General features: G+C 40.1%; 2 protein-coding genes across 5 annotated transcripts in view; one reads left to right on the top strand and one right to left on the bottom strand.

Moving 5' to 3' along the window:
- The window catches only part of LOC123985636 (PRKCA-binding protein-like), an 8,438-nt gene extending 2,593 nt beyond the window's left edge, over window positions 1-5,845 (bottom strand). The window contains exons 1-13 of one of the 2 annotated variants that reach the window (XM_046073353.1): window positions 5,707-5,845; window positions 5,151-5,224; window positions 4,749-4,860; window positions 4,412-4,540; window positions 2,725-2,791; window positions 2,470-2,559; window positions 2,323-2,376; window positions 2,101-2,163; window positions 1,805-1,938; window positions 1,445-1,537; window positions 1,313-1,363; window positions 606-750; window positions 11-301 (exon numbers count right to left, since the gene is read on the bottom strand). In XM_046073353.1, the coding sequence (XP_045929309.1) occupies window positions 30-301; window positions 606-750; window positions 1,313-1,363; window positions 1,445-1,537; window positions 1,805-1,938; window positions 2,101-2,163; window positions 2,323-2,376; window positions 2,470-2,559; window positions 2,725-2,791; window positions 4,412-4,540; window positions 4,749-4,860; window positions 5,151-5,191 (1,251 nt within the window). In that variant the 5' untranslated portion in view covers window positions 5,192-5,224; window positions 5,707-5,845 and the 3' untranslated portion in view covers window positions 11-29. Of the gene's footprint in view, window positions 1-10; window positions 302-605; window positions 751-1,312; window positions 1,364-1,444; window positions 1,538-1,804; window positions 1,939-2,100; window positions 2,164-2,322; window positions 2,377-2,469; window positions 2,560-2,724; window positions 2,792-4,411; window positions 4,541-4,748; window positions 4,861-5,150; window positions 5,225-5,454; window positions 5,600-5,706 lie in introns of those variants that run through there. The other variant, XM_046073362.1, reaches the window with a different exon arrangement.
- Window positions 4,509-10,465, top strand: LOC123985734 (galectin-2-like). 3 transcript variants are annotated; one of them, XM_046073580.1, is made up of 5 exons: window positions 4,509-4,570; window positions 8,174-8,266; window positions 8,416-8,495; window positions 8,744-8,915; window positions 9,184-10,465. In XM_046073580.1, the coding sequence occupies exons 2-5, from the start codon at window positions 8,258-8,260 to the stop codon at window positions 9,328-9,330; spliced, it is 408 nt and encodes a 135-aa protein (XP_045929536.1). In that variant the 5' UTR covers window positions 4,509-4,570; window positions 8,174-8,257; the 3' UTR covers window positions 9,331-10,465. The 3 variants fall into 3 exon arrangements, with proteins under 3 accessions (XP_045929536.1, XP_045929529.1, XP_045929545.1); XM_046073573.1 differs by lacking the exon at window positions 4,509-4,570 and adding an exon at window positions 5,377-5,445; XM_046073589.1 differs by lacking the exon at window positions 4,509-4,570 and adding an exon at window positions 5,416-5,503.

The following is a 10,465-nucleotide window of genomic DNA, read 5'->3' as shown; positions in this document are numbered from 1 at the left end:
CACGCACGCACGCACGCACGCACGCAGTCTTATTCGTCATCAATCAGTTTCTCAGCGCCGTTCTCTGCTTGTCTTCCCACGCCGCTTCCCCCTTCCTCTCCGCCTCTTCCTCCCTCTCCTTCCTCGTCCTCCTCCTCATCTCCAGGGTAGGAGAATGGCTGGCTGCTGTAGTTGATCATGGTGCGGGACAAGTCCACTTCGATGGGGAAGACGTCCGCCTCCTTCAGGACGGCGTAGCACTCGTCATAGTAGTGCGACATGCCTGAGACGAAGCGCTGCAGTTGGAACACGATGTCCTGGACTGTAGGTGAAGAAGAAGGGAGGGGACAAGAATTTATATTTGTATTGCTTTTCCTCAGTTTTTCTGCTTCATAGTGTTTCTCTGTACCTTTGGGTACAGTATACTTATAATTCACTTCAATCACAACAAAAGCATCATCACATCCTGGTTTAAATATCAGATGTGTGTTTAGACCTGTGACAGGATACACCCTGGTATGACTTTGTTCCATTTGTGGTGGATAGAGACACACTGATCCCATTGATTGATAATCTGTGGCAGTTTATATCTCAGAGTAACTGGGGGGAAAAAACAAACAACAGACCATGTTTCTGATCCAGCAGCTCTATCTTCTCCAGAACGTCCTTCCTCATTTTGGCGAAGCGGGCCCGAGCCTCCTGCCGACACCGCAGCACCAGCCGGTACTCATAGTTACCAGTGCTGACTCGATACAGGGGCTCTCCCATGGCCTGCAGGAAGAAGCACGTTATTTGCTGCTTCAGATGATCGAGTACAGGACGCACACACAGCCAGCGTGCTCAAGACAGCTCTACCAGTTTAGCAGCAGCAGCTTAAAAAGAATGGTGATGGTCACTGATTGATCAATAGCATCGAGAGTCTGCACTTGTCTGCACAAAATTAGGCAGGCCACTATGGACAGTGTACACATAACCAGCATGGTATTAAGGGATTTGTGTCCTGAGCCTGGAGTCACCTTCACAAGCATGTCAAGACTTTCAACAGCTTTACAACAAATATCAGTGAACAGACAAAGTCAGCGGGTTAAAAGCACGATGCAAAGTCTTTCCACATTCAGCTTTTCAAATGTTTTACTTTGTGTTTGTGCTTTAAAAAGCTGAAAAAAGAAGCAGGCGCCCAAGTACATTTTATCTTTGCTTAAAGACTTTGAGGAGAACAATCGGACAATGTGCGACGACCTGGAAGCAGCAATCTTTCCTGTTGGCAACCTATAAATCTCGTTAACATCATACTGATTTCATTCATCATACTAGAATTCAAATGGCAACTCACAATACTGCTGTATTCTTCATCATCCATTTCCTTCACCTTCAGGCAGTACGACTGAAAGACACAAGGGAATCATCCTGTTTTTCTTTTGGCAGATAGTGAACGAGTGCAGCAGATTCACAAGCGATGCCTTACCAGATATTCAAACTTCACATCCAGGTACTTGCGGATGGTGAGCTTCGTGTCGGGTATGGCCTTGTGGAGGTACGTGTTCAGATCATGGAGCATCTGCACAACAAGATACGATTGGTGACATGAAGTCAGACACAGTATTTTTTGTACTTCCAGACTTCCAGTTCCAGTACTTCATGTCTGATAAAATATAACTAACTAAAAAATGCAAAGCTCAGAAGAAGATGGTAGCACATTAAAAGTAAAAACTTTAAGTGAAAATATGCTCAGTGAGTCCCCTACAAGCCTTTCAAGTCCGATACACTAACAGATGAAAACAACATTTTTCACTGAGCTTCGAGGCCAAACTTGAATCGTACTCACAGGTTTGATGGTCTTCAGCAGCTGAATACCATATTTCTCAATGTTACGGTGAGCATCAGCAAACTTCACAAAGGCCTCGCTGGCTGCGGCCTGGGGCTCTCGTACCCCGATGACAGAAAAAACATCTCCAAACGCTAGAGGGGTAGATTTTAGAAACCAATTAGACACTCAAGCCGTGATAAAGTGAGATCTTAGACGGTGATCTGTGTTATTCTTCTTTGCTGGTTAATGTCAAAGGTAAAAAAAGGTCACATTTGCAACACTTTTAATTTCTGATCTTGATGACAGTAACTCACCTCTGTGAGTCTGAGAGAGCTCAAAGAAAGCTCGGAGCAGTCTCTTTGTGTGCTCCATCAGCCCTACAAGCAAACAGGAGTAATGAGACACTGGTTTGAACAAACAGCAACAAGTGAACCTTAACTCACCAAAACACAGTGATTACTGCTTCACAGTCGATCGTAACATACAAGTTGTCACACTTTACCGAGGGCCAGTTTTATAAGTAGTTTATTCTTCACCTTTGTAGAGCTCGGCTGTTTTCTCCAGCTCTTCCAGTCTCTTCACCAGTCCATCTGTAACGTGAAATGAATCCCCACGAGTAGATTTTTGTTTCTATGTGTATAAATGAACTAATAAAAGCATAATGCTCATAGTTATAATCTCACCGTTGCATAGAATAGCTCTGCTGAGTCCGAGAGCATCTGCTGTGCCTGAGCTCATATTCTCCACCAGGCGATGTTTAACTTTCTTCAGCACTGAAACACACAGAACACGTGTTTAATGGAAACCTCAGCCCTGGATAACAGTTACTGTGATGACGAGAGAATGCAATGCATAACACTGCAACGCATGAGCCACACACAGTAACATAAACAAACAGTGGATCAAGACTGATAGTATGTGTATAGTGGAGGAGATACCTATATCCAGAGACTTCCCCTGTTTCGGGTCTGCCTGCAGTTTGTTGTAGTGGATTGTTGCTTCCGCCTGTGAAAACATAATAGTTGGTCGGCCGATTAATCGGGTCGATATCTGGCATATTTAGATCATCGTCATTGGACGATGTCTACACTCACAAGGCTGATAAACAAAAAATGTCAGTCTGCAGGCTGCCTAGTCAGTGTGGCTGCTGTGGAACAATGTTAGCGCTCCCCCTTGTGAGTTCTGGGAAGGTAGTGAAAAAGTTAGTTTAGAGCCCTAAATGTCCTCAGTCACCTTCGTCTTTTCTAAATTTTAACACATTTCTCCTTAATTGCTGAAAATCTAATCTAAAAACACAACTGGTTAAATATATAGTATTTTTCTATTTTATTAATTCCATCTAAAGCAACAAGTTACTGGCCATGATAACCATGTATTTTAGATTGTACTCTAATAGAGACTTTATAAGGGACGGTTTTATATATCGGCCATCAGCTGCTCTGCTCTCTAAATATTGGCATTGGCCACTGAAAAAACCCGTATGGGTTGCCCACTAGTCAAGAGACCCACAGCTGAAACAACAACATCAAAAAATAAACTGGATATATTAAACAGAAAACCATCTCTAAAAAACAAATTATATCTTCCATTAATTTTAAATTTACTCATTTAGCGTTCACTTTTATCCAAAGTTACTTACATTTGAGGAACAACAGACAAGCATCAGTAAAGTAAGAGATCTACAGGTGACAACAGATACTAATAAGAGCAGCAACAAATACTAGTAAGAGCTATTAGCGTGCACAGTATCAATGGGATAGACACAGGGGAAGAAGCAAGAGTTTACAAATAGTACAATCAATACGTAAGGAGACATTTCATTTTTAAAATTCAACATGTTATCCTATTATATCTAGTAAAACTAATAATGTGCAAACTTTTCCATCTTCATGGTGCTGAGGGTGATCTCACGTGCAGTATTTGGCTGAATGTGTCACAGCAACACAGTGTAATCCTTTAAATCCCACATTGCACCCTGCCTTTAATCCATCATACAGGAAGTCATGGAATTTTCTGGGTGCGAACAATGAATGACAAAAACAACACAGCCACTCTGCATTGGTGACGTTACGCCAAATGCTAGGGGCTATTGTCCTGACCGCTTCAGCACCGCAGAGGAAGCCAGTAAAGCCCTTTTCCCTTTGACAGTCTGATGGTGAGTTTGCAGCCATAATTACTAAACTGTTGGACTATTCACTAACAAGTCTGCAGCCACAGCGGGACACAAAAATGTGAGTAATGTTTTATTCTTTTTGCATGTTTCTACTAATGTCCTTATGTGTTAATTTCTTTGTTTTAACTAATTCACAAACACAGCTCATTAGTGGAGTTTAACTGTTAAACCAACAGGACATTTACTGACAAAGGCTGATTTCCTGCCTGAGCTTGTGATTAGTAACAAAACAAAATTACCCGCATTTGGTAGGTAGATGTGTTTAATTTTCTATCGTAGTCTTAAACTCCCTTAATCACTAACAGAGAGGACTACATGCAGCTGGTCCCAATCTAGACTTTGTATCCACAGTATTGTAGAAGAGGTCAGTAATAAGCCATCTGAGCACATCCTGGTGTTGTTCAGGACATGAAATGACTATAGACGGTGATTAATTCCCAGCATCTGTGTACCTGGACAGCTTGAATCATCTTGGCCACCTCCACTTTAGTCTTTCCCTTCACTGGTTTGCCATTCACTCCTGTGATTTCATCGCCTGCTGCCAGTGTCCCATCCAGAGCTGCTGGGGTGTTATCAAAGACCTGTGAGACAACAGACACCTCATTGCAAAGGTACCAATGACACAGAGTGCAGACATTTCCCCTCTTATTCAAATGGAGCTTTAACACCACTGTATTAAGTTCATGCTTAACAAGAGCAAACAGACATTACTAAGTTTCAATTCATACTTATTATAAAACTTAATTTGGAACTAGAAATGTTTTGTGATAATCAATTACTCTAACCTACCTGGACAATGTAGAGACAAGGACAGTACTGTGCCCCGCCACCAATGCTGATCCCAATGAGGTTATTACCATCTTTCTTCAGACACACAGTACCGGGTACGGTTGGTATCCCACTGTGGAGCAGAAAACGTGACACATGGAGATTTTCAGCACTTTTTAACAAGAGGTACAGCAATATAGTATAAAGATCTAAATTTTTTACAAATACTTCAATAATGAGAGTAATGAGTGGAAATTTCATATCAGGAATTGGGCTCACACTATTAACGATGGTGTATGGGTTTAATTGTAGTCGTTTTTTTATCAGTATATGTGGTCACATGTATGAACAGAACATCCACACACTGTAACACATACTTGCATGACGCAGATCAAAAAAGGGGAAAATACAATTGTGACTCACAGTTTGTCCTCCTCCAACTCATAGTCCATGTCAGTGAACATTGCGGGACAGTGTCACTCCTGTCCCTGTGAACCCTGTAAGTGATAATATACATCAATTGACTTTACGTTATTGTGACTGAATCTGAAGATATAATATGATGAAGACAGAAATATTGAGCAGCTCTCTCAGTCTGCGCTACCAACAATAAAGATACGGTATCTAACAAGGATACTGTGCTCTAAATAAAGCAGGTCATTGATCCCCGCAGTCAGAGAGAGGAAGCTAGCTGCTGCAGCAGAGGGACGAACAGCTGGTAACTTACATCTCACGCTAAACAACCCGAGGTTAACCTGATAAACGAGTCTAAAAAGGTGGAACAGTTCATCTAAATTCATCCGACATACTCTGTTAAAACAACTACTTTAATATGTCTTTATAGTGACGGAAGAAAGCAAGAAAATCGCGTGCTAACGCTGGATTATTAGCTGCTTAGCTGATGTAACGTTGGGATGTTGGCAGATGAAACGGCAAATGTCGCTTTTTCAGTAACGTGAACACACAATGAACGATTTACCTTTATTTGAACCTGCACCAGTTTCTCATACACCTAGTATGCATATAAAGCAAAGTATATTTTAAAAATCGCTTCCTTTGGTCGTAATTATCTTAATTTCTGGATCCAGTGACAGCGCCTCTGTTTACTTTATTTTGTCACTTCCGGTAACATAGCGGAAGTTGTTTCTGGGAAAGACTAACATCATTTTAATTGTTATGTAGTGGCCACAGTTAGAAACACCAGACCCACATTCTTCAGTGTGAATACTATAGGTATTTATACCGACTACCTGTAAAGATGATTAACGTTGTTATCAACCTATATAAAACCCATGAAATTCCTTCCAAAGAAAACATTTTAACATATTTACAATCATGAGGTTTTACTGCCCTCTAGTGGTCACAACTAGGAACTGCACCACATTAAATTCGTCAAGGTAGACATGATAGCCTACTATCACTTCCTGTAGGTACTTTCAAATTACAGTGAGCAGATTGCAGCTAACAGACCAGTCACAGAAACGATATAAAAATTCGTGTTTATCGTAACATACACAGTGTTGAACCGACACAGTGACCGACGAGCGACGGCGGTGGTCGCCTGCTTCGATGGTAACTTACTGATCTTTTTTAGTACACTGCCCTCCAGTGGTCACAGTATGGAACTACAAAACATTCATTGGTAAATCTAGCGTAAATGGAGACATGACAGCACGTCCGGCGAATACTTAAAAAATAAAATGATAAAACCGAAGCTATTGAAAACAATCTAAGAAATTATTGTTATCTATTGGTAAACCGTCATCTCCATCTATGCGTAGACGGGAGACTACTAACCGACGACGGACTGCGGCTACGTGCTGACAAGGGTCAAATGGAGGAAGCCGAAGCTAGTCTTTAGTAGCCTGTAAACTATGTTATTAACTTTAATAACCTATTCAGACGGACACAAACGTATGATTCCAAATACACAGTTGCACTCTATGGTCAAGGCAGACATTACAACCGTGAGTTTTACCGCCCTCCAGTGGCCACAGCCTGAAACAGCAACAAACTTAATTAATAAAACGAACGTCATTGCAGCCTTGACAGCAAGCTACCACTTCCGGTGAATACTTTCAGAATAAAGTGGCCAAACTGAAGCATCCAAGTAACAATCTAACAGAAAGGATTGTTCTGATGGTCAGTCGTTTTTATGTGGGGAAATTACGACGAGCAAGGCGGGTGTCTCCCCCGTGTGCAGGCGTATAGAGCAGCTCTCATAAACGCCAGCTGGGGATATAAAACTATATTAAACGATCAAGACTAGCAGGGAAAAGGAGATAAATACACCACTCCTGCCTTATTTATATGCTATTTCCTCCCCTTGACAATGAGATATGTAATATCCTCCTCCAAGAACTTAAAACAATGTATTTATGGCAAACTCAACGACTCTGATTTTGAGCTTATAAATAAATGGGTTTACAGCCACCGACCACAGGACCTTTAGCAGGATCCAGCTCTATAGCTGCTGAAGGTAAGGAGGGAGTTTTCTCCAGACAGCTGTTCCAAAGAGCGCACCGTTATATGTAAACACCAATTAATACGAATCATTTATCACCATTGATGAACCCTACAAAGAATAGTAGCCTATAGCGTTTAAAAGCAGTATTTGGAGGTGCATGCAAAACTCGGCATAACACCTAAAAGCTCGTTCACGCACAGTCGAGTTGAATGAGCGTAAGAGGCACAGACGCTATTTTCGTTTCCCCTATCCGGATTCAAAATAATCAAAATAACTATGAGTTAGGATACATCAGATTGTGTTGTAGGCTGCACGAGATCAGATATCTGAATGTCATAAACCAATTGCATTATGGCTGAACTCCATAAGCAGGCGCGTTGGGGACAATGTGGGAGGATCAGACAGTCACTGAAAATGACACACAGTAAATGAATAGTGGCATGAAGAGATATCTAATTAATCAAATAGGAACACACGAGGTCAATATGAAGAAACGGGGGAGAGTATTATTACAATTCTTTTAAAATTAAATAAAATATTAATAAAAGAGGCATCCAGCGTGATTGTGATAGAGAACAATATCAAGTATCAATAATAAACATTTTTATATTTTGTTTTAATGATCAATCATACAGTTCAACCATGAATGTTATTTAATTCATAGGATCAGCATAATAGATTGGTTAAATAGAGCTCTGCGGGTGGTGTTTGTACTTACATATAATCAGTAATGATGCACTGTGGCAGCTGTTACTCACAACTTGTTTTGCGATCAAGGAAGCAACTAATCTTTTTCAAAATGAGTTCAACAACAGTGATTAAATAGAGTACTGGCTCTGCATTGAATAGGCATTGATTGCCATGATGATGAATGGGCCACATTGTAACTGTTAAAACTCCTTTCATTGAATCATTTGTGATCTGCATTATAAATTAAGTGAAACTTCACAATCACACCATTTAACCATTTGTCTTCAAGGACAGAAGACTCTTCCTGAGTCCAAGACCATCTTCTTATATCTTCCAGTAGCGCCAGGACTGTTTCCCAACACCAGCACGCAAAATGAGCATGGTAAATGTATCTTCTTTGTTTCTGCTTTTATTTCACAGCAAAATAACAGATTAAGGATTTGCACCCAGTCATTTGACTAACCATTACGACATACAGCAATCTTTCATTTTCTAATAAAATTGTTTGCAACCCTGAATTGTGTTTCTCAGCTGCTTGAACTGAAGAATGTGGATCTGAGAGCTGGAGATAAGCTGAAAATAAAGGGGCTAATTCTGCATGATGCTGAGCGGTAAGAGAACCCAACACATTACATTTAATTTATATTAGCCTCTTGACTGAATAAAATTACAGTATATGGTGATGCAGATGTATTCTGGTTTATTGCTGCTGTATAAAATATGAAGAAAATGTAATTTTCCTTTTATAAATAGCCCGGTGACTATATGTCTAATATTGAACCTGTGTGGTGCTCTGAGCTCTGAAAAATCTATTAACTATTAAGACAACATTTGTCAACATTGTCTCTGGTCCACTCAGATTCCAGATCGACCTCGGCTGTGATGCAGACGACCTGGCTCTGCACTTTAACCCTCGTTTCCACGATGACACTGACGGAGCTGTTCTCGTTTGCAACTCAAGGACTGCTGGTTGTTGGGGCGATGAGAAACGGGAAATACACAACCCTCTACAGAGAGGCACAGATGTCAAGGTGAGGGAATCTGACTGAAGGAAGTGTAAATATGTGTTTTATATTAAAAAACTGTGGGTGAGTTACCTAGGATTTTTTGTGTAGGTTAGCGTTAGGTTTACCCCAATGAAAACAAAACCCCAAAGAAACATATTTCCTCACTAACCCTTTGTGATAATTTCATGCAGGTAGTTTGGGTTTTGTCTGGAGAGGTTTTGTGAACTCTGTCTCAGAGATTTTCTACTAAAAATAAAAAGGATTTACTCTAAGAATTTTTTTTCTATTTTAGATTGTGTTGAAGCTGGCAGGAGACATGTTTGAAGTGGAGCTTCCTGATGGACAGGAAGTCCAGTTTCCCAACCGTGATGGCATGGACGTTATCAACTACATCAAAATCGCAGGAGACTTCAAACTGACTTCCTTCAAGATCTGCTAAAAGACAAGTACATGCTGTGTTTATCAGTTTGGTTTAAGACAAGACTCATTAAGAGTCATTAAGAGATGTAGCTCTTCAGTACACTGGAAATGTAGCTTTATTTAAATGTGTCCTGTTCTTCACAACAAAATAAACTATTTAAATTCAAATTTTCTTCTTTTTAGTCTTTGAAGGGTTGTAGCCTAATTCGGACTTTGAAACATTTCCCATAAACATAACAATAACTTTAAATTTAGCATCAGTCTAGAGAGGGCAACAGTTCAATTAATACAACAAATCGCATACAAAAATAGTAGAGCCTACTGAGATTGCTTGTGAAACATAGCACTGAAATCCATCAAGTCTATCATGACTAATTGCTGCCTTCATTTAATATTATCTGTAACCAGGTCCGTGTACGTTCTGATAGTTTCTTTTTTCATTTGAACCAATAAATGAACAAACGAGAAAACCACCTTTTTTCCGTTTGTCGTTTCAAACCAAAAACGAAGAAACGGAATAAAAAGAGCCGTTCTCCCGTTTTTGGTTTCTGAATCCAAAAACGACTAAACCAAATTCAAATAAGACCAATGACGACAACAAAAAATGGTCCGATTTTTGTTTTTATGAAATTCCTATTTTCATTTTCCGTTTGAAGATAGGCCTAGACATAAGAAAAGACAGACCGGTGAGCCAGGTGACCCGGAAGTAAGAGTACAGACATTAAAATAAAAGCCAAGCTTTTAGAACGGTCGGATCTGTAGCATTATGCAGCACAAACGTTATACCAGGGTGACGTTAGATGAAAATAAATAACTAAATAAATACACCTGGACTAAGAGAAATACGTTAGCAACAGCAGTTGATTGCATGCACTATAATATTGTGCATTTATTCATGTAAACAGCAAGAGTCACGTTTTTTAAACATTGTTTGGTGCAGTACAGTTGGTAGGCTAATATGGGTTAACCTAAGAAATGATTGTATGTGCAAAGTTGTTACTGTCAGCGCTATATTTTTAATATTAAATTTATATTTAATGTGGTTTCCACTGTAATGAACCAAGCTGTCCCCCCTTTCTACCAGCAGGTGGCAGGATTTAAATGAAGGCCTGTACTGTGTCTTTATTAAACGTTTTGAATCCAGATTACTGATA

This window comes from Micropterus dolomieu, linkage group LG02, assembly GCF_021292245.1.
Source record: "Micropterus dolomieu isolate WLL.071019.BEF.003 ecotype Adirondacks linkage group LG02, ASM2129224v1, whole genome shotgun sequence".
NCBI lineage: Eukaryota > Metazoa > Chordata > Actinopteri > Centrarchiformes > Centrarchidae > Micropterus > Micropterus dolomieu.
The sequence above is the reverse complement of the archived record's forward strand: the minus strand, read 5'-3'. Positions and strand labels throughout refer to the sequence as shown.

Excerpts from the sequence above, each read along its gene's own strand:
- LOC123985734 (XM_046073580.1), top strand. Across the intron at positions 8,496-8,743 it reads ATTCTGCATGATGCTGAGCG|ATTCCAGATCGACCTCGGCT; the intron begins GTAAGAGAACCC and ends TGGTCCACTCAG. Across the intron at positions 8,916-9,183 it reads AGAGAGGCACAGATGTCAAG|ATTGTGTTGAAGCTGGCAGG; the intron begins GTGAGGGAATCT and ends TTTCTATTTTAG.